This window comes from Cherax quadricarinatus, chromosome 27, assembly GCF_038502225.1.
Source record: "Cherax quadricarinatus isolate ZL_2023a chromosome 27, ASM3850222v1, whole genome shotgun sequence".
NCBI classification, from domain to species: domain Eukaryota; kingdom Metazoa; phylum Arthropoda; class Malacostraca; order Decapoda; family Parastacidae; genus Cherax; species Cherax quadricarinatus.
The window spans coordinates 14827996-14852425 of record NC_091318.1 but is presented as its reverse complement, the minus strand read 5'-3'; the positions used below and the strand labels follow the sequence as shown (position 1 = coordinate 14852425).

At 38.7% G+C, this 24430-nt stretch overlaps 1 protein-coding gene across 5 annotated transcripts in view; it reads right to left on the bottom strand.

Annotated features, from left to right (window-relative positions):
• Positions 1 to 24430, bottom strand: part of pbl (epithelial cell transforming 2 pebble) — a 233775-nt gene that overhangs the window by 147658 nt on the left and 61687 nt on the right. For 4 of the 5 annotated variants that reach the window (XM_053780057.2, XM_053780056.2, XM_053780054.2 and 1 more), the window contains 2 exons: positions 17375 to 17470; positions 16231 to 16251 (listed from right to left, as the gene is read on the bottom strand). In XM_053780057.2, coding sequence (XP_053636032.1) covers positions 16231 to 16251; positions 17375 to 17470 — 117 coding nt within the window. The remainder of the gene's footprint in view (positions 1 to 16230; positions 16252 to 17374; positions 17471 to 24430) is intronic. The other variant, XM_053780055.2, reaches the window with a different exon arrangement.

Genomic DNA, 24430 nt, shown 5'->3' with positions numbered 1-24430 from the left:
TTTCAACAAAATTTGTTGATAACATCTCACCCACTCTCTCATTTGCTCTCTTTTTACATTGCTTCACCACTCTCTTAACTTCTCTCTTTTTCTCCATATACTCTTCCCTCCTTGCATCACTTCTACTTTGTAAAAACTTCTCATATGCTAACTTTTTCTCCCTTACTACTCTCTTTACATCATCATTCCACCAATCGCTCCTCTTCCCTCCTGCACCCACTTTCCTGTAACCACAAACTTCTGCTGAACACCCTAACACTACATTTTTAAACCTACCCCATACCTCTTCGACCCCATTGCCTATGCTCTCATTAGCCCATCTATCCTCCAATAGCTGTTTATATCTTACCCTAACTGCCTCCTCTTTTAGTTTATAAACCTTCACCTCTCTCTTCCCTGATGCTTCTATTCTCCTTGTATCCCATCTACCTTTTACTCTCAGTGTAGCTACAACTAGAAAGTGATCTGATATATCTGTGGCCCCTCTATAAACATGTACATCCTGAAGTCTACTCAACAGTCTTTTATCTACCAATACATAATCCAACAAACTACTGTCATTTCGCCCTACATCATATCGTGTATACTTATTTATCCTCTTTTTCTTAAAATATGTATTACCTATAACTAAACCCCTTTCTATACAAAGTTCAATCAAAGGGCTCCCATTATCATTTACACCTGGCACCCCAAACTTACCTACCACACCCTCTCTAAAAGTTTCTCCTACTTTAGCATTCAAGTCCCCTACCACAATTACTCTCTCACTTGGTTCAAAGGCTCCTATACATTCACTTAACATCTCCCAAAATCTCTCTCTCTCCTCTGCATTCCTCTCTTCTCCAGGTGCATACACGCTTATTATGACCCACTTCTCGCATCCAACCTTTACTTTAATCCACATAATTCTTGAATTTACACATTCATATTCTCTTTTCTCCTTCCATAACTGATCATTTAACATTACTGCTACCCCTTCCTTTGCTCTAACTCTCTCATATACTCCAGATTTAATCCCATTTATTTCCCCCCACTGAAACTCTCCTACCCCCTATATATATGTATATATATATAATGTATATATATATATATATATATATATATTGCTACTTTTGTAGCAATACACATGTGAACGTAGATCTGCTTGGACCGTTTACGGGTTAAAGGAGGGGTTTGGGATATTTGCTGTAAAAGAGTGACATCTAAACTATCATATCTTCATGTGCCTCTGTAAAGACAGTGATGGTGCGAATGATGATTTTTTTTTTTTTTTTGGGGGGGGGGGGGTCACCTTGCCTCAGTGGGGACGGCAAGCGCGTTAAAAAAAAAAAAAAAAGGGGATAACTTAGAGGTGTATAAATCTGTAGTGGAGAGAAAGTGGGGTAGGGATCATCCTAGGCAAGACTGGAAGTAGGAGGCATGTGAGATCGATGTGGAAGCAAATGGCTTTTGGGACTTGACAAGCTGTTGGAGTGTGAGCAAGGTAATATTTTATGAAGAGATTCTGAGAAACCAGTTACCAAAACTAGAGTCCTGGAGGTGGGAAGTACAATGCCTGCACTCTGAAGGAGGGGTGGAGATATCTACAGTTTGGAGGGGCATCCGAACTGCATTATTGGGATGCTTCTGGCAAGACAGTGACAAGAGTGAATGATGGATCACTACCTCAGTGGGAGACAGTCGGTGTGTTAAGAAAAAAAAAGTTAGAACAGTAGAAAATTGAAGCATATGAGCAATGTGTGCATAGATTTGTACTAAATAGTGTATATAAAAAACATGGTACTAGTGACATTTTTAAATGCAACTATTTGAATGCTTAATAAAGCTGACCCAAAAAGATATTGGGCATGAAACATTAGTTCCAGCCCATATGTATGGGGAAGTGAAAATACCTGAAGATGCAAGCATAAAGCATAAAAAATAAATAAATCAGGTAGTAGGTTGGTAGACAGCAACCACCCAGGGAGGTACTACCATCCTGCCAAGTGAGTGTAAAATGAAAGCCTGTAATTGTTTTACATGATGGTAGGATTGCTGGTGTCTTTTGTCTGTCTCATAAATATGCAAGATTACAGGTACGTCTTGCTACTTCTACTGACACTTAGGTCACTCTACACATACATGTACACGTTTATTTATACACACTCATCTGAGTTTTCTTCGATTTTATCTTAATAGTTCTTGGTCTTATTACTTTTCCTTTTATATCCATGGGGAAGTGGAATAAGAATCTTTCATCCGTAAGCCATGCGTGTTGTAAAAGTCAACTAAAATGCCGGGAACAATGGGCTAGTAACCCCTTTTCCTGTAAAGATTACTAAAAAGAATAAGAAGAAAACTGTCAAAGTGGGAAGTCTGAATGTGCGTGGATGTTGTGCAAATGATAAGAAAGAGATGATTGTGGATGTTATGAATGAGAAGAAACTGGATGTCCTGGCTTTAAGTGAAACAAAGCTGAAGGGGGTGGGAGAGCTTCAATGGAGAGGAATAAATGGGATTAGGTCAGGGGTTTCAAATAGAGTTAGAGCTAAAGAAGGAGTAGCAATAATGTTGAAGGATAAGCTATGGCAGGAAAAGAGGGACTACAAATGCATAAATTCAAGGATTATGTGGAGTAAAATAAAGATTGGATGTGAAAAGTGGGTTATAGTAAGCGTGTATGCACCTGGAGAAGAGAGAAGTGTAGAGGAGAGAGAGAGATTCTGGGAAATGTTGAGTGAATGCGTGGGGAGTTTTGAATCAAGTGTGAGAGTAATGGTGGTTGGGGATTTCAATGCTAAAGTGGGTAAAAATGTTATGGAGGGAGTAGTAGGTAAATTTGGGGTGCCAGGGGTAAATGTAAATGGGTAGCCTTTAATTGAGCTATGTGTAGAAAGAAATTTGGTAATAAGTAACACATATTTTATGAAAAAGAGGATAAATAAATATACAAGGTATGATGTAGCACGTAATGAAAGTAGTTTGTTAGATTATGTATTGGTGGATAAAAGGTTGATGGGTAGGCTCCAGGATGTACATGTTTATAGAGGGGCAACTGATATATCAGATCATTATTTAGTTGTAGCTACAGTTAGAGTAAGAGGTAGATGGGAAAAGAGGAAGGTGGCAACAACAAGTAAGAGGGAGGTGAAAGTGTATAAACTAAGGGAGGAGGAAGTTCGGGCGAGATATAAGCGACTATTGGCAGAAAGGTGGGCTAGTGCAAAGATGAGTAGTGGGGGGGTTGAAGAGGGTTGGAATAGTTTTAAAAATGCAGTATTAGAATGTGGGGCAGAAGTTTGTGGTTATAGGAGGGTGGGGGCAGGAGGAAAGAGGAGTGATTGGTGGAATGATGAAGTAAAGGGTGTGATAAAAGAGAAAAAGGTAGCTTATGAGAGGTTTTTACAAAGCAGAAGTGTTATAAGAAGAGCAGAGTATATGGAGAGTAAAAGAAAGGTAAAGAGAGTGGTGAGAGAGTGCAAAAGGAGAGCAGATGAAAGAGTGGGAGAGGCACTGTCAAGAAATTTTAATGAAAATAAGAAAAAATTTTGGAGTGAGTTAAACAAGTTAAGAAAGCCTAGGGAAAGTATGGATTTGTCCGTTAAAAACAGAGTAGGGGAGTTAGTAGATGGGGAGAGGGAGGTATTAGGTAGATGGCGAGAATATTTTGAGGAACTTTTAAATGTTGAGGAAGAAAGGGAGGTGATAATTTCATGCACTGGCCAGGGAGGTATACCATCTTTTAGGAGTGAAGAAGAGCAGAATGTAAGCGTGGTGGAGGTACGTGAGGCATTATGTAGAATGAAAGGGGGTAAAGCAGCTGGAACTGATGGGATCATGACAGAAATGTTAAAAGCAGGGGGGGATATAGTGTTGGAGTGGTTGGTACTTTTGTTTAATAAATGTATGAAAGAGGGGAAGGTACCTAGGGATTGGCGGAGAGCATGTATAGTCCCTTTATATAAAGGGAAAGGGGACAAAAGAGATTGTAAAAATTATAGAGGAATAAGTTTACTGAGTATACCAGGAAAAGTATACGGTAGGGTTATAATTGAAAGAATTAGAGGTAAAACAGAATGTAGAATTGCGGATGAGCAAGGAGGCTTCAGAGTGGGTAGGGGATGTGTAGATCAAGTGTTTACATTGAAGCATATATGTGAACAGTATTTAGATAAAGGTAGGGAAGTTTTTATTGCATTTATGGATTTAGAAAAAGCATATGATAGAGTGGATAGAGGAGCAATGTGGCAGATGTTGCAAGTTTATGGAATAGGTGTTAAGTTACTAAATGCTGTAAAGAGCTTTTATGAGGATAGTGAGGCTCAGGTTAGGGTGTGTAGAAGAGAGGGAGAATACTTCCCGGTAAAAGTAGGTCTTAGACAGGGATGTGTAATGTCACCATGGTTGTTTAATATATTTATAGATGGGGTTGTAAAAGAAGTAAATGCTAGGGTGTTCGGGAGAGGGGTAGGATTAAATTATGGGGAATCAAATTCAAAATGGGAATTGACACAGTTACTTTTTGCTGATGATACTGTGCTTATGGGAGATTCTAAAGAAAAATTGCTAAGGTTAGTGGATGAGTTTGAGAATGTGTGTAAAGGTAGAAAGTTGAAAGTGAACATAGAAAAGAGTAAGGTGATGAGGGTATCAAATGATTTAGATAAAGAAAAATTGTATATCAAATTGGGGAGGAGTATGGAAGAAGTGAATGTTTTCAGATACTTGGGAGTTGACGTGTCGGCGGATGGATTTATGAAGGATGAGGATAATCATAGAATTGATGAGGGAAAAAAGGTGAGTGGTGGGTTGAGGTATATGTGGAGTCAAAAAACGTTATCTATGGAGGCAAAGAAGGGAATGTATGAAAGTATAGTAGTACCAACACTCTTATATGGATGTGAAGCCTGGGTGGTAAATGCAGCAGCGAGGAGACGGTTGGAGGCAGTGGAGATGTCCTGTCTAAGGGCAATGTGTGGTGTAAATATTATGCAGAAAATTCGGAGTGTGGAAATTAGGAGAAGGTGTGGAGTTAATAAAAGCATTAGTCAGAGGGCAGAAGAGGGGTTGTTGAGGTGGTTTGGTCATTAAGAGAGAATGGATCAAAGTAGAATGACATGGAAAGCATATAAATCTATAGGGGAAGGAAAGAGGGGTAGGGGTCGTCCTCGAAAGGGTTGGAAAGAGGGGGTAAAGGAGGTTTTGTGGGCGAGGGGCTTGGACTTCCAGCAAGCGTGCATGAGCGTGTTAGATAGGAGTGAATGGAGACGAATGATACTTGGGACCTGACGATCTGTTGGAGTGTGAGCAGGGTAATATTTAGTGAAGGAATTCAGGGAAACCGGTTATTTTCATATAGTCGGACTTGAGTCCTGGAAATGGGAAGTACAATGCCTGCACTTTAAAGGAGTGGTTTGGGATATTGGCAGTTTGGAGAGATATGTTGTGTATCTTTATACGTATATGCTTCTAAACTGTTGTATTCTGGGCACCTCTGCAAAAGCAGTGATAATGTGTGAGTGTGGTGAAAGTGTTGAATGATGATGAAAGTATTTTCTTTTTGGGGATTTTCTTTCTTTTTTGGGTCACCCTGCCTCGGTGGAAGACGACCGACTTGTTGAAAAAAAAAAAAAAAAAAAAAATCAGGTACAACCAGTGTTGCCATCATAGGGTCAATGACCTTTGAATTTGTGCTTTCATATCTTGGCAAGTAACTGACAGGTTTTTTTTTGTTTTATTACCACCGTGAAAATGAGTTTTGAGGGACTTTTTTATTTACAATACAGAAGGGGCCTTTAATTTTTGGGTGTATAACAATGAAAGCATTAATTTATGTACAATAAAAGCAGCAGGTATAATCACACAAATCAGCTATTATGAATCCAGCTCTCCTCTAAGAGACTATCCTACCCATCAACAGCCATCTTAAGCCAATCACAACAAATATCAGTCATCAGAAGTAACTTCAACTTCAGGCTGCACATCAACTTTATTAAAGAATAAAAAATCTAAATACTATGGGTGGAATAGGTCACAAAAACCCACACTTAGGAAAAGGACCTTAAGTTAATATTTTGGTCTATCTTGGACCAATGTCAAGATGCAACTAAGACTTCACAATGGTCCAGGATGCAATGAAACATCACTATAAGGTTCCACTCCTAAGTGTGGCTCATTTGTGAACTTTTATTACAGCCATTTTAAACTACTAAGCATACAAGCCCTTCAAAAATACATTTGCAATCTTGATTTTACCAAGCCCTAAAATGCAATAACCAAAATTTAATGCTATTCCTAAAAAAAAAAAAACTGCATTATATCTCATAAATATAAGAAAAAATACAAGAAATGTTTGACATGCCTCAAGTGCAACTTAATCTATGTAAAAAGTCAATGCAAATACTGGGGCCTAAAATATGAATCAGCTTAGCAGTAACCGTCAATGTCTATACAATGTCCTTTAAATTAAAAAAAAAATACTCACATATTTCAATTACAGGATGTTTGTCTGTGGATTGATAACCAATGATCATCTTATGACAATCATGATAGCAAAAGGTCAACCATTAGAACCATAACTGACTGACTTCAAACCACATGCTACCTTTATTAAAATTCTCAAAACTGTGAAAGGAGTGGTAAATATACACCTAATGCAGTGAAGTCTTATGGCATAATATCACCAATATGTGGGCATTATCAAGTACAGTACAAAACAATGAGAAAAGTTATACTATTCTATGTACAGTTGGTAAAGCACACTTGTGGGTAAAATATACCAATAAAGACTTCACTGCACTGTATTTCCCACCTACTGCCACCATGTCTTTATTCAGCATATGAAAGGAGCACTGGAGATTAAACTAGCAACCTCATATGTGTGAGATCAGTCCCCAATGCTCGTAACTCATTTATTACCGCCATAATTTTTTTTTAACACGTCGGAAGTTTCCCTAAAACTAAATATACAAGCACTTTAAACATATTCCTGTGTACTTTGTGTCTACATCCCTTAAATTTTACTACTAATAAAGATACAAAGGACATTATGAGAATGAAAATGCCTTAAAGGAGACTCACAATTGACAGTGGAACCTCAGTTTTCGTACGCCCTAGTTTTCGTACGATTCAGTTTTCAACGACTTTTTTCATCAAAATTTTGTCCCAGTTTTTGTACATCTACTTAGTTTTTGTACAGCAGAAAATGGTCCGTGCCAAACTCATCCGCCTGCCCACGCGCCTAGACCACTCATTTCCCAGAATCAAGTGCCCACACAAAGCATCCCATGCGTTCATGATTTTGAAGGGTTTGAGACACCCTGATGGCCCTACGCCTTTTGTGGAATCTACTGTCTTTGGGGAAGTCCCTGGGGCTGGATGTGAGTGGCCAGGATATGGAAGAGTTGATAGACAACCACAGAGAAGAGCTAACCACTGAAGAGCTGCTAGACCTTCAACTGGAACAGCAACAGACTGCAGCTGAGGAAATTGCTTCAGAGGAGAAGGAAGAGAGAGGGGAGAATGTGTCTTCTTCAGTGATTAAGGACGTGTGCAAAGTGGAATGAGTTGCAAAGTTTTGTGGAGAAATATCACACTAACAAAGCTGTTGCAAGCCATGTCTGCAACATGTTCAATGACAATGCATTGTCCCATTTTAGGCAAATCTTAAAGAGATGCCAGAAACTGAGCTCTCTGGACAGATTTTTTGTGTGACAGGGGTCCAGTGACTCAAGCTGGTCCTAGTGCCAGTAAAAGACAAAGAAGGGAAGTAACCCCAGATAGGGCTTTGATGCCTGAATTCCTTATGGACGGGGATTCCTCTTTCAAACAATAACCTCTCCTCCTCTCTCTCCCCTCCTTGCTGTCTTCCATATGCCAACACGAGTCTTCAGTAAAGGTAAAAGTGATGTTAAATGTTCATTTATCCATTTCATTAGTCATTTATATTTATTTCACATTGTTTTCTGTAAGTAAAACTAGTTATTCTCTATAAAATATATTAATATTTTTGGGTGTTTGGAACGGATTAATTGGATTTACATTATTTCTTATGGGAAATATAGCTTTAGTTTTCGTACGATTCGGTTCTCATCAGACTTTTTCGAACGGATTAATCACGAAAACCAAGGTTCCACTCTACGTATATAGTACCAGTACGTATATAGTACCAGTACGTATATAGTACCAGTTAACCAGACTGGAGTTCTGGTGGTGGGAAGTACAGTGCCTACACTCTGAGGGAGGGGTGGGGATACTGCAGTTCGAAGGGGCATCTCAGTTGTTTTGTCAGCACGTGTCTGACAAAACAGTGATGTAGTGAATGATGGTAAAAGTCTTCCTTCCTTTCATGGGGCAACCTGGTATAAAATTGCCTGGCGGCAATCTTCCACCAGGTTGATTAATGGATTCTAAATATTTTTTTTTTAACACGTTGGCCATTTTCCACCGACCCAAAAAGAAAGTAAAAACTTTCATCATTCAACACTTTCACCATCACTCATACATAATCACTGTCTTTGCAGAGGCGCTCGGATACGACAGTTTAGATGTCCCTCCAAACTGCCAATACCCCAAACCCCTCCTTTAAAGTGCAGGCATTGTACTTCCTATATCCAGGACTCAAGTCCGGCTAACCGGTTTCCCTGAATCTCTTCACAAAATATTACCCTGCTCAATCTCCAACTTGTCAGGTCCCAAAACCCATTTGTCTCCGTTCACTCCTAACATGCTCACGTATGCTTGCTGGAAGTCCAAACCCCTCACCCACAAAACCTCCTTTACAACCTCCCTCCAACCTTTTCGAGGATGACCCCTACGCCGCCTTACTTCCCTACAGATTTATACGCTCTCCAAGTCATTCTACTTTGATCCATTCTCTCTAAATAACCAAACCACCTCAACAATCCCTCTTCAGCCCTCTGATTAATACTTTTAGTAACTCCACACTTCCTCCTATTTTCCATACTACAAATGCTCTGGAATATTTACAATACATATTGCCCTTATTTATAGGTGGGGTTGTAAAAGAAGTAAATGCTAGGGTGTTCGGGAGAGGGGTGGGATTAAATTATGGGGAATCAAATACAAAATGGGAATTGACACAGTTGATTTTTGCTGATGATACTGTGTTCATGGGAGATTCTAAAGAAAAATTGCAAAGGTTAGTGGATGAGTTTGGGAGTGTGTGTAAAGGTAGAAAGTTGTAAGTGAACATAGAAAAGAGTAAGGTGTTGAGGGTATCAAATGATTTAGATAAAGAAAAATTGGATATCAAATTGGGGAGGAGGAGTATGGAAGAAGTGAATGTTTTCAGATACTTGGGAGTTGACCTGTCAGCGGATGGATTTACGAAGGATGAGGTTAATCATAGAATTGATGAGGGAAAAAAGGTGAGTGGTGCATTGAGGTACATGTGGAGACAAAAAATGTTATCTATAGAGGCAAAGAAGGGAATGTATGAAAGTATAGTAGTACCAACACTCTTATATGGGTGTGAAGCTTGGGTTGTGAATGCAGCAAGGTGGCTGGAGGCAGTGGAGATGTCCTGTCTAAGGGCAATGTGTGGTGTAAATATTATGCAGAAAATTCGGAGTGTGGAAAATTAGGAGGTGTGGAGTTAATAAAAGTATTAGTCAGAGGGCTGAAGAGGGGTTGTTGAGGTGGTTTGGTCATTTAGAGAGAATGGATCAAAGTAGAATGACATGGAGAGCGTAGAAATCTGTTGGAGAAGGAAGGCGGGGAAGGGGTTGTCCTCGAAAAGGTTGGAGGAAGGGGGTAAAGGTTTTGTGGGCTAGGGACTTGGACTTCCAGCAAGTGTGCGTGAGCGTGTTAGATAGGAGTGAATGGAGACGAATGGTATTTGGGACCTGATGATCTGTTGGAGTGTGAGTAGGGTAATATTTAGTGAAGGGATTCAGGGAAACCGGTTATTTTTAGATAGCCGGACTTGAGTCCTGGAAATGGGAAGTACAATGCCTGCACTCTAAAGGAGGGGTTCGGGATATTAGCAGTTTGGATGGATATGTTGTGTATCTTTATAGGTATATGCTTCTAAACTGCTGTGCTCTGAGCACCTCTGCAAAAACAGTGATTATGTGTGAGTGAGGTGAAAGTGTTGAATGATGATGAAAGCATTTTCTTTTTGGGGATTTTCTTTCTTTTTGGGTCACCCTGCCTCAGTGGGAGACGGCCGACTTGTTAAAAAAAAAAAAAATGATTGCCCTTAGACACGACATCTTCACCGCCTCCAGCCTCCTCCTCACTCCACCATTTACAACTCATACACCACACCCATATAAGAGTGTTGGTACCACTATACTCTCATACAGTCCCTTCTTTGCCTCCATGGATAATGTTTTTTTTTTTTCTCTCCACAGATACCTTGATGTACCACTCACTTTGTTTCCTTCATCAATTCTATGGTTAACCTCATCCTTCATAAACCCATCCACTAACAAGTCAACTCCCAAATATTGACTATATTTAATCTCCTCCTTGATGACCAGTTCTCCCTCAGTCCACAAAAGAAAAGATGGTTATGATCATGATTGATATACCTTGCTGGAAACCTAATCTTTCAGTTACCAAAGTAATCTGACTTACAGAAGAACCACAGAGGAAGCTGCAAGTTATAATTATATTTACGAGAAAACACTAAAACTAAAGGGGTCATACAACACCAAGGAAACCAGAGGTGATCAAGTTTGATCCATGGGAAGGGTAGCTCCAATTCCATGAATCTATTTACTGTAGAATTTCTTTCCAATGTTGTTATACCTTTACTTTTCTTTGAATCCTTTGATATTTTCCTCCTAGATGGTTCTTAAGGCAATCCTGTCTTTCCATTTACGTGTACTTTGAATCTGCCTATTAAAATTCAGTGTAACCTCGGCTTACGAATTTAATCCATTCTGTGACCTTGTTCGTATTCCGATTTGTTTGTACGCCGAGTCAATTTTCCTCATTTAAATTAATTGAAATGGCATTAATCTGTTCCAGCAGAATTCCTGCTCTCAGAAGGCACGACAAAATACTTCAATATGACGCTAATATCAACTCTTCGGCTTATTTATCTATCGCAATTCATCTAATTTCACCATCACTCAAGGAATGCACAAGAGGTGCATCATTGTCAATGTTCAGCATTTCTTCGATGTTAGCTTCCTGTAACTCCATTAGCACACAGTCAAGATGAGTAAATAGAATTGTCAACACTTATTGCTTGGGTACATTTCTTCTGTTAGTGGAATGGATTTGCGAAGGACCTGTCCAGTATGGGCCAACAGGCCTACTGCAGTGTTCCTTGTAGTTTGCCTCAGAAACTCTGTTTTCTCTTACACTAACATATCTGAAGGAGGAAAGACTGGGAAGATATTTTCATAGCTGGAGCAAGAATGCCCACGATGATCGTCGTTCCCCGCCACCACATACGTAATGACATACATATTTTATTCATTCTAGAGTGTATATCAGGTTTTTATGCTATTTATATTGTTTATCGTGTCATATTAGATGAATTGTGATAGATAAATAAGCCGTCGAGTTGATAATAGCATCATATTGAAGTACTATTTTGTCATGCCTCCTGACAGCAGGAATGGATTAATTGGATTTACATTATTTCTTATGAGAAATACTGCTTCGACTTAAGGACATTTCGACTTTAGTCCTAGCTCCTGGAACGGATTAAGGATGAAACTCAAGGTTCCACTGTACAATGCCTGCACTTCGAAGGAGGGGTTTGGGATATTGGCAGTTTGGAGCGATACGTTATATATTTTTATATATACTTCTAAACTGTTGTATCTGGGTGCCTCTGCAAAGACAGTGATTATGTATGAGTGAGGTGAAAGTGTTGAATGATGATGAAAGTATTTTTGGGGGGGATTTTCTTTCTTTTTGGGTCACACTGCCTCGGTGGGAGACAGCCAACTTGTTGAAAAAAAGATAAATACATGAGTGAGAGGGGTTGGATGTGAGTGGGACTTGTACATGAGTAAATAGAATTATCAAAGCTTACTGCTTGGGTAGCATTGAAAATTGAGCTGGGCAAATATTGTTAGTGGGATGGATTGTGAAAGACCTGCCTAATATGGGCCAACAGGCCTGCTGCAGCGCATTATTGTTATTAGTACGTACGTATTTATTTTTTTTTATTAACACACTGGCTGATTCCCACCAAGGCAGGGTGGCCCAAAAAAGAAAAACTTCCCGCATCATATATTCAAGGTCTCTACACACTCCATCCTTCCAAACACACACACAGGAGCTGTGACTCGACTCCTGCAAACATAAATAGGTGACAACGAGTACACACACACACACACACACACACAATTTCCTTCTCATATTTCATTGTTCTGGACGGGTTTCCCTGTCATATTTCCTTGTTCTGGACGGGTTTCCCTATTATATTTCATTGTTCTGGACGGGTTTCCTTCTCATATTTCATTGTTCTGGACGGGTTTCCCTGTCATATTTCATTGTTCTGGACGGGTCACCATCATTCACTCCATCACTGTCTTGCCAGAAGGGTGCTTTACACTACCGTTTTTAAACTGCAACATTAACACCCCTCCTTCAGAGTGCAGGCACTGTACTTCCCATCTCCAGGACTCAAGTCTGGCCTGCCGGTTTCCCTGAATCCCTTCATAAATGTTACTTTGCTCACACTCCAACAGCACGTCAAGTATTAAAAACCATTTGTCTCCATTCACTCCTATCAAATACACTTGTGCATGCCTGCTGGAAGTCCAAGCCCCTCGCACACAAAACCTCTTTTACCCCCTCCCTCCAACCTTTCCTAGGCCGACCCCTACCCCGCCTTCCTTCCACTACAGACTGATACACTCTTGAAGTCATTCTGTTTCGCTCCATTCTCTCTACATGTCCGAACCACCTCAACAACCCTTCCTCAGCCCTCTGGACAACAGTTTTGGTAATTCCACACCTCCTCCTAACTTCCAAACTACGAATTCTCTGCATTATATTCACACCACACATTGCCCTCAGACATGACATCTCCACTGCCTCCAGCCTTCTCCTCGCTGCAACATTCATCACCCATGCTTCACACCCATATAAGAGCGTTGGTAAAACTATACTCTCATACATTCCACTCTTTGCCTCCAAGGACAAAGTTCTTTGTCTCCACAGACTCCTAAGTGCACCGCTCACCCTTTTCCCCTCATCAGTTCTATGATTCACCTCATCTTTCATAGACCCATCCGCTGACACGTCCACTCCCAAATATCTGAATACATTCACCTCCTCCATACTCACTCCTTCCAATCTGATATCCAATCTTTCATCACCTAATCTTTTTGTTATCCTCATAACCTTACTCTTTCCTGTATTCACTTTTAATTTTCTTCTTTTGCATACCCTACCAAATTCATCCACCAACCTCTGCAACTTCTCTTCAGAATCTCCCAAGAGCACAGTGTCATCAGCAAAGAGCAACTGTGACAACTCCCACTTTATGTGTGATTCTTTATCTTTTAACTCCACGCCTCTTGCCAAGACCCTCGCATTTACGTATGTATTATAATAAAAATAATTATTATTATTATTCATTTAGGGAACTGAAGCACAGATCCAAGTCCCTAGATCAAGAGCCCCCTCACCAAGGAACCTCCCTTGAGGGGAAGTTTGCATCCTGAAATTTTGTTCATATCCAGAAGCAAAAAATCGACCGAGTGACTGTTCATATCCTGAAAAATTTGCATGGTGAGGCATTCGTAAGCCGAGGTTCCACTGTACTGTAATTTTAAAGTTTTTATTCTTTGAACTTGATCAAAGGCCTACAAGCAAAGCTTTCCTGATGACTGTCATCAGTTAAGTTACTGCTGCCTGTGGTCCCCAAGCTCATAGTCATCCCTAATTGACTAATTTGGCATTGTTTGTAGTAACAAAGTCCCTCTTGAAAACCTCTATCTTTGTTAGTGCATTATTTTTTATACTATACACTGAAATGCTGAAAAACTCCAGGCATTTGATGTTGACAATCTTCTTCACTTGTATTAATGACACTCCTATCTTTCTAAGTTTACCTTACACTTCTTAACCCTGTCGCTTATTGTGTTCTGTAAAGGTTAGGTTAACTGTTATAAATAGGAATTTTACTATATGGTGAAAGTAACAGATCGGGTAAAAGAGAAACTGAAATGGCAGCCCCACTTTTACGAGTCCACAGGTATGCCAACTATATATCACAATGTGTTCAAACATGTGGAAAACCCCAAATATTACTTAACACAATTTTATAAGTGTCCAAAACCACACGTGACTCAAGGATACAGCAACAAATCAACCATCCATCACTCCCATCTCTGAACTGAGAATTTTGCTACATTGTGGAAGTTACAATTTGTGTAAAGATTACCAAGAACTGAACTGACTGGCTTGCATTTCCAAGTTCAAGGCTATAACATCTCAGCCAAATTATACAGCCATGGATAGATTCACCTGGCAATCAATAACTCTTCCACAAGTGCCACATACAGTATATCAAATTAAAACAATTGTTCTAAAGCAGTTTCTGTTCCCTTAGTAACACAATTTCTCTACAGCCATTGGAGCTGCTTTTACTGCTACTATAAGAAGGCTGCTCTACAACTCTTCTAACTTAACCTATAAATTTAGCAATTATTATACTAGGTTCATCATTAATGTAAAATACTTCTCTAGCTATGCTAAGAGGAAATTATTCCTGTGAAGTTTTCAAATTCACTAATAATCCCTTTGTCTTTACCTACTGTGGAATGATCACTAGTTTTGTTAAATAAACTTTTTCCTAATTATTGCAGTTTAAAAACTGTAGTGTAAAGCACCCTTCTGGCAAGACAGTGATGGAGTGAATGATGGTGAAAGTTTTTCTTTTTCGGGCCACCCTGCCTTGGTGGGAATCGGCCGGTGTGATAATAAATAAAAAATAATAATATTTTCCACTAGACCCAACTAACTTTTTCCATATTAATTTAACACTTCACCAAAACCTCATCCATTCAGTGACATTTTTTAATACACTAGAAGCCTCATTCTTAGATTTTTGTTTTCTGTCATCTTCTAAGTGAATGCCAATCTTGTGGATTTACTCACTAATTATGTACAACACAGTGTACTGTGTCTATTATGAACTATCCTTATATCACAAACATTATCATTATCTGTTATTAACACTAAATTCTATAATATACAATTATATTATCACTGCATGCGGTAATTATTACTTACGTTCATACAGCCTGCCTAAAGGATTTAACCCTTAAACTACTAAAGGCACTGAAATAAAAAGTGCCCTCAGTGCTGGCCCTTTTGAAAAAGTAATTATTTTATCTTAACAAAATGTTCTCCCTGAATTTAGATTGAGCACTTGAAAATACATAGATTTCATGTATATTTACTGTTCAATATCACTAATGAAATGGCATTTCCTGGCTCCTACAGTACCCTGAGCACATTCATTTTATACTGTGCACATCTATGGCCCAAATCTGTTTACTTTGATGTAGCCTAACCAGGCCAATCGCAACCATTTTCGAGGCCCTAGAATGTGTGTGTAAATTTATGTCAACAGCATTTTAACCAGTTGGGATACATTTACATGATCAGCAGTTTAAGGGTTAATGTCCTGACACATCCTAGGAGAAGAGTTTTTCTAAATAAAAGACATCACACAAACAGAGCCTTCAAACACACACAAGAAGTTCAGTGTACTCGTCATAATTTTTGCATGAAAATAACTACACCTCTACTCTATCTGAGCACAAAAATAAATCACACTTTAGCATGATAGAGCAGAATACATAAATCCAGTGACATACTATACAGTGGTGTCATAAAATGATAAGGGAAAAGTAGTGTTAACATCAGAGGTCTAAGATGGCTTAACTTGTTCACCATAAATCAAACAAATATTACAAGGACAATTATGAAGCCACCAAAGTGTGTACCCTGGCAAGCTGTTTAAAAATGTACCTACTACTATAGTCAGGCTGCAATGGTTATACTAGCTCACAAGATGAAAACAGTAACAAATATAAGAGAATCTACCCCACATTAACTCTTGCACTTACTTCTTTTATCTTTTCACAGAGAAATTAGTGTATAGCCCACAAATTCATCTTTCATAAATGTTATGAATATCTTGCTACAATTATAATACTGTTTATGAAAATACACATAGGGTATATCAACATCATGCATACAAACTAAGCTATCTCACCAAGCTAATCTCCTATCTTTCCTTACCCGTCTAGTTCAGTGTAACACCTGCAAAGCAAGAAAATAAAAATAAATTCTTTGCTAATTCTCAACAAACCCATTATCCAAAATTAATGATATACGTATATAGTTGACAAAGTCACACAAAAAAAAACAAAAAATGGTAGAAAAACTAAGCTCTTGAAAATAAGTTGCAACCATAGGCTTTACTTAAAACACAGAAAATAATATAGAGTATATTACAAAATATTATAGGCATAACATTTGCTGCCAGACACATATCCAACACTTTTTTAATTAAAAAAAAAAAATAAATATTAAACTACATCACTGGGTCAGCTTTATATTCAGTATATTAAATCTGTGACTTTACCAGTGCAATTAGCAAAAACAACTAGAAACACTCAACAAAAGTTTAAATTTCTCAATGTCATTTGCCTCAAAACTTATGCTTTAATAGCAATTTCTAAGGAAATGAATGAAAATATTACTTAAAACAAATGAAGAGTTAAAGATGACCCATCTCCTAGTATACAGAGTAACTTCAGAAACACTTTAGACCTTCCTGTTACATAACTGAGGTGCAAAAACCTGCACACTAATATTAAAACAAAATTCTTGGCATCCATTTTCCTTCTTGGTTCTAATTTACAGATATTCAAAATGCAGTGCTGTCCAACTTCTCCCCACTCAACTAATTCATTCACAATAATCTCTAGTTATTCTACTGTCTCACTCAAAACCAGTTCTATTAGTTTTCCATTTCTATCTTTCCTCATCTCACTTTTATACCCAAGTTACCAGCCAAATCCAGTCCTCAAACAAATACATCAATGAAGATTTTATACAACTACAGCAGTAACATCATTTATACTACTGCTTATTCCTACACATCCTTCACTCTCTTAACAGAAATTCTGAAATGCTTCATATTGTATTATCAGTTTATAATACTAAATCAATTTAAAAAAATAGCATAAAAATTAATATAAGAATAAGCAACTCATTTTCTAAGGCACAAACAAAAAAGGCATATGCAGGAATTTACATAACAATGTAACTTGAAAAAGGTTAAATATACAGACATGTCACTAAATCCAAACAATATAATTTAACTATTAATATAAGAAAAAATCCATTAAAATACAAAATTCATTACAGAAGAACTGACCTGCCAGCAAGTCTATTTGGCGTCGAAACTGTGTCATCAAGTAGAGAGCCATCCGCAGATAAAAATGCCAAATCACCAACTGACGATCTTCGTTTGCTGAACAGTAAAAAAAAAAAAAACTAAATGTACACAACCTATGCACAAATCACAGGTTTAAGTGTTTTCCAAATAAATCACCAGTTAAAATTATCCTAATGGGTTTGACGAGTCTCAGGATTAAGAGTGGTAGATGACAAAGTCATTCTGAGGCTTTATTGAGAGTAAAGTGATGAGCTACAGTCACGGTATGTCCAAGAGGGTGTCAGGATAACAGACTTGCACTCAATGTGACCAATCCTTACTTGCACAGCACAAGACTAGCCTATATCCATTAGAATACTTTATAATCATTGAAAACTTTTATGTACAGTAATTCAGTGCTGAAAATATTAACTACTGATGCATGTAAGATTACACAAACAATTGCACAGCAATGTGCTACAATTCCCACACATTGGCTATGAGCCTAAAATATGAATACGTATAAATAAGATGCTTTAACCCTCTGAGGGTCCGTCCCGTAGTTCTACAGCTTTGAAGCCTGGGTTCAAGCCGTAGAACTACGGCTTGAGCTCAGCCCACTCAAATAAGCTGTAAGCAGTAAATCTGGGCCTAAATATGAGAGAATACATCTATGTGGCAAGTGTGCACTACATAAAACAAGTACTGCAACATGCAGTGCATAATGAGAAAAAACTGTGATCGTATTTTTGGATTAAAACAGTGACTTGGAGGTGTTTTCTCGTATGTTTTTTACAGCTGTATTCACAATTTCTTGGTCTCATTCGATAGAAGATATATTAAAGAAACAGAGATGATTTTGATTGGTTTTAGTATAGAAAATGGCTTCAAACTGAGTTCAAAGTAGCGGAAATGTTCAATTTTTGCCGATGTTCAAGAGTAAACAAATGACGTCACGCGTCTAATACATGTCAGCTGGTGGGTCTAATATACGTACACTCATGAATGTGCTGATATTATTTATACAATTATTACAATATTGCATAACAGTAAATCTATTTTTTGGCGTGAATAAAAATTCCTTATATGAACAAAAAATTAATATGGAATTCATTTGTAAAGCCTAAAAACATAACAAATAAACAGAGGAAACTTTAGTTTAGTGCCAGGAATGCCTGCATGGTTTATTTTGGACCCCATTTTGAAACTGGAATAGTTTGTTAAAATGGCCAAATTACCAATTTCTTATCACTTTACTGGGTAGTCGAAAAAGTTGACTGGGCGATTTTTTGTGCTCAACTGATAAAACAGAATTAATACTAGCGAAATAGTGAAGAATTTGGTCGACTGGAATAATGTAATTGGCCTAAAATGGGAGTCAAAGTGGGCAAAATTGCTGATGTATAAATATCACTGATGCAACAAAATTCATGAGAGCGTAATTTCATCAATTTTCGTACTTTTTATTTTATTACCGTCAGAAAAAGAATCTCTACCATTTCATAAGAAAAAATATTTTTTTTTTAAATCTTGGACCCTGTGGAAAAGTTTCAGATCAGGAGTCTGGACCCTGAAAGGGTTAATATAACAAGATTAATAGAGGGACTGTTAGGGAGTTTGTTAAATTAAAAAAAAAAAAAAAATACTACGTATTTACAGTGGTACCTCGAATTTCGAACAGGTCCCAACTCAAACAATTATGTAAGTGTATTTTTGTAAGTGCTTTGTAAGTGTATTTTTGGAGGGTCTGAAACGGACTAATCTAATTTACATTATTCCTTATGAGAACAAGTTTGTTCAGTAACGGCACTCGAACAGCCTTCTGGAACAAATTTCAACCGATATTCGAGGTACCACTGTACCTAATAAAGTACATACTGTACACACAATATACTGTATAAACAGTAAAAATGAGTTAAAAGTACAATTTAAGAAGTGGATTTTGCCCATAATTTTTAAAGTATTATATCAAGGGTTTACTGTTCTTCCATTCTTCTTAAACTTTTCAGTCAGTACTCCAACACTTTTGTTTGTCAATAAGCTGAATACAGTGACCACTCCCTTTTCGTTGGGCTCTGTTTTCGCTCATTTCAGTTTTGGCCGATTTTTTCTGTAAAAATATTGGCTCAGTTTTCGTTGCGTTCCTCCGTTCTTGTCGATGGTACGGTAAAAATATTGGCGGCTCAGTTGTCGTTGCTCTCCTTCGTTCTCGTCAGTGGTACGGTACAGGTCTGAGTGTGCCACTCACACAACCTCCCACACACGCTTTGTTTATGGTTGACTGAACATTACTCTGCGAGCTGATACGAATTATTTCGTAATAATTCATTGTTTCTTGCACTTGTTCATTCTGTTTGACTGCTAAATAAGCCACCATGGGCCCAAACAAAGCTGCTAGTCCCAGTTCTTTGGTAAAGAAGGTGAGAAACACAACAGAATTCAAGAAAGAAATCATTGAAAAATATGAACGTGGCCTACTTGTGATTGACATCGCAAGGATGTACGGCAAGCCTGCATCAACCATCAGTTCCATCGCAGAGAAGAAAAACGAAATCAAGGAAGTTGATGCTGCGAAAGGGATAAAAGTGACAACAAAACAGAGATCACAAACACAGGAAGATGTCGAGAAATTGTTGTTGATGTGGATCAACGAGAAACAATTAGTGGGAGATAGTGTTGTGCAGTCAATAATTTGTGAAAAGGCAAGGCAGTTGCATGCCAATCTCGTAAAGAAAATGCCTCGAACGAGTGCTGATGTTAGCGAATTTGTGACCAGCAAAGGCTGGTTCGAAAAATTCAAGAAGTGTAGTGGCATACACAGTGCTGTAAGGCATGGTGAGGCAGCAAGTTCAGATAAACATGGGGCTGAAAAATTTTTGCACGAATTCAAGGAATACACAGAGGCTGAAGGATTCGTCCCCCAACAAGTGTTCAACTGTGATGAAACAGGCCTCTTTTGGAAGAAAATGCCAATGAGAACCTACATTATGCAGGAGGAAAAGGGACTGCCAGGACAAGCCTATGAAAGACAGGCTAACTCTCTTGCTCTGTGGTAATGCTAGTGGGGATTTCAAAGTGAAGCCTTTACTGGTGTATCACTCTGAAAAATCTCTGTGTTCAAGAAAAATAGTGTTGCCAAGAGTAAATTGTGTGTGATGTGGAAGGCTAACAGTAAGGCATGGGTCACAAGGGAAATTTTTCTTGATTGGTTCAATGAAGTGTTTGGCCCCAGTGTGAAGGAATACCTCCTGGAAAAGAAATTGCCACTCAAGTGCCTCCTGGTAATGGACAATGCTCCTGGTCATCCTCCAGACCTGGATGACCAAATGGTGGAGGAGTTAAATTTCATCACAGTGAAGTTCTTGCCCCCTAATACCACTCCTCTCATCCAGCCCATGGACCAGCAGATCATTTCAAACTTCAAAAAACTCTACACCAAAGCACTGTTTCAAAGGTGCTTTGATGTGACTTCAGACACTCAACTGACCCTAAGAGAGTTCTGGAAAGATCACTTCACCAGTGTTGAGATTTTGATCCCATTCAGAGGAGACTGTCTCCACTTATCACAGGATAACAAAAAATCTTAAAACCACTGATACATAAGCCTTATAGATAAGGCTTGGCAGGGAGCGACTTCTAGGACGATGAGCTCTGCTTGGAGAAAATTGATGCCAGAATATGTCCAAGTGAAGGATTTTGAAGGTTTGGGGCTGACCCTGTCGACCCTACACCTGTTGTGGATTGTATTGTGGCATTGGGGAATTCCAAGGGTTGGATGCGAGTGGCTAGGATGTGGAGTTGGTGGAGGACCACAGTGAAGAGCTAACCATTGACGAGCTGCAAGACCTTCATCTGTAACAGCAACAGAACACAGCTGTGGAAAATGCTTCAGAGGAAGAGAGAGGGAAGAATGTGCCTTCTTCAGTGATTAAGGACATGTGTGCAAAGTGGAGTGAGTTGCAAAGTTTTGTGCAGAAATATCACCGTAACAAAGCTGTTGCAAGCCATGTCGGTAACATGTACAATGACAGTGCCATGTCCCATTTTAGGCAAATTTTAAAGAGACACCAGAAACAGAGCTCTCTGGACAGTTTTTTGTACGACAGGTCCAGTGACTCTCAAGTTGGTCCTAATGCCATTAAAAAATAAAGAAGGGAAGTAACCCCGCATAAGCACTTGGTACCTAAAGTCTTTATGGAAAAAAATTCCCCTTCCAAACAATAGTGACTTCTCCCTCTCCCCTCCTCCCCATCTACCATACACCAAGAGTCTTCAGTAAAGGTGTCATGTTATTACACTGTTGTTTTATACTACTTGATTTCTCATTCCTTTCTGTATGTAAATCTATATTTAATGTATAAAAAAATATTTTTTTGTTAATACTTCTGGGTGGCTGGAATGGATTAATTGGATTTACATTATTTCTTATAGGGAAAATGATTTCAGTTTTAGTGGATTTCACATTTCGTTGGACTCTCTGGAACGAATTAATAACGAAAAGGGAGGTTCCACTGTACAGTACTTCCTTCAACAAATTTAGGAATATTCTTTGCCCTGCAATCTTGTCAGATATTATTCTCTAAATGTCATAGCCATCTAAAACTATTTAGGTTGACCTTATCTATCCTTATCAGTTTTAGTGAGAAACACTTACATTTCTTACAAGAACCAACCTATTTACCAGTCATTTTGTAACTGTGATGGTATATTTTTAATCTCCATATTCTTCCAAGAATTTGGTCACAAATATGCTGTCTTTTTTTTTTTAAACATATGAGCTGTCTCCCACCAAGGTAGGGTGACTCTAAAAAAGAAAAAGACACTTTCACCATCATTTACTCTATCACTGTTTTGCCAGAGGCTTACCAATACTACAATTCAAATGCCTCTCCAATGCCTTCATGCAGCCAATCCAATCCATCCATCTTTTTCTCTCCTGGTGCATTTCTTTTTTTTTTTTAACACGTTGGCCGCTCCCCACAAAAACAGGGTGACCCACAAAGAAAGAAAAACCCAAAACGAAAGAAAAAAAACTTTCATCATCATTCATTTTCACCATCACTCATACATAATCACTATCTTTGCAGAGGTGCTCATATATGTCAGTTTAGACATTCCTCCAAACTGCCAATATGCTAAAACCCTCCTTTAAACTGCAGGCATTGTACTTCCCATTTCCAGGACTCAAGTCCGCCTAACCAGTTTCCCTGAATCCCTTCACAAAATATTACCCTGCTCACACTCCAACAGATCGTCAGGTCCCAAAAACCACTCGTCTCCATTCACTCCTATCTAACACGCTCATGCATGCTTGCTGGAAGTCCAAGCCCCTCACCAACAAAACCTCTTTTACCCAATCCCTCCAACCTTTTCGGGGATGACCCCTACCCTGTCTTCCTTCCCCAACAGATTCATACACTCTCCAAGTCATTCTATTTTGCTCCATTCTCTCTAAATGACCAAACTGCCTCAACAGGCCCTCTTTAGCCCTCTGACTAATAATACTTTTAGTAACTCCACACCTCCTCCTAATTTCCACACTATAAATTCTCTGCATAATATTTACACCACACACTGCCCTTAGACACGAAATCTCCACTGCCTCCAGCGCCTCCTCACTGCAGCATTTACAACCCATGCTTCACACCCATATAAGTGTGTTGGAGCCATTATAATCTCATACATTCCCTTCTTTGCCTCCATGGATAACGTTTTTTTTGTCTCCACAGATACCTCAATGCACCACTCACCTTTTTACCTTAATCAATTGTATGGTTAACTTCATCCTTCATAAACCCACCTGCTGACAAGTCAACTCCCAAATATCTGAAAACATTCACTTCTTCCATGTCTTGGCAGAGAGCATGCATAGTTCCTTTGTATATAAAGGCAAAGGGAACAAAAGAGAGTGCAAAAATTATAGGAGGAGAAGTCTGTTGAGTCGACCACCCAGGGAGGTACTACCATCCTGCCAAGTGAGTGTAAAACAGAAGCCTGTAATTGTTTTACATCATGGTAGGATTGCTGGTGTCTTTTTTCTGTCTCATAAACATGCAAGATTTCAGGTACATCTTGCTACTTCTACTTACACTTAGGGCACACTACACATACATGTACAAGCATATATATACATACCCCTCTGAGTTTTCTTCTATTTTCTTTCTAGTTCTTGTTCTTGTTTATTTCCTCTTATCTCCATGGGGAAGTGGAACAGAATTCTTCCTCCGTAAGCCATGCGTGTTGTAAGAGGCGACTAAAATGCCGGGAGCAAGGGGCTAGTAACCCCTTCTCCCGCATAAATTACTAAATTTAAAAAGAGAAACTTTTGTTTTTCTTTTAGGGCCACCCTGCCTCGGTGGGATACGGCCGGTTTGTTGAAAGAGAAGAAGTCTGTTGAGTATACCTGGTAAAGTGTATGGTAGAGTTATTATTGAAAGAATTAAGAGTAAGACAGAGAATAGGATAGCAAATGAACAAGGAGGCTTTAGGAAAGATAGGGGGTGTGTGGACCAGGTGTTTACAGTGAAACATATAAGTGAACAGTATTTAGATAAGGCTAAAGAGGTTTTTGTGGCATTTATGGATTTGGAAAAGGAGTATGACAGGGTGGATAGGGGGGCAATGTGGCAGATGTTGCAGGTGTATGGTATTGGAGGTAGGTTACTGAAAGCAGTGAAGAGGTTTTACGAGGATAGTGAAGCTCAAGTTAGAGTATGTAGGAAAGAGGGAGATTATTTCCCAGTAAAAGTAGGCCTTAGACAAGGATGTGTGATGTCACCATGGTTGTTTAATATATTTATAGATGGGGTTGTAAGAGAAGTAAATGCGAGGGTCTTGGCAAAAGGCGTGGAGTTAAAAGATAAAGAATCACACATAAAGTGGGAGTTGTTACAGTTGCTCTTTGCTGATGACACTGCTCTTGGGAGATTCTGAAGAGAAGTTGCAGAGGTTGGTGGATGAATTTGGTAGGGTATGTAAAAGGAAAGAGTAAGGTTATGAGGATAACAAAAAGATTAGGTGATGAAAGATTGGATATCAGATTGGAGGGAGAAAGTA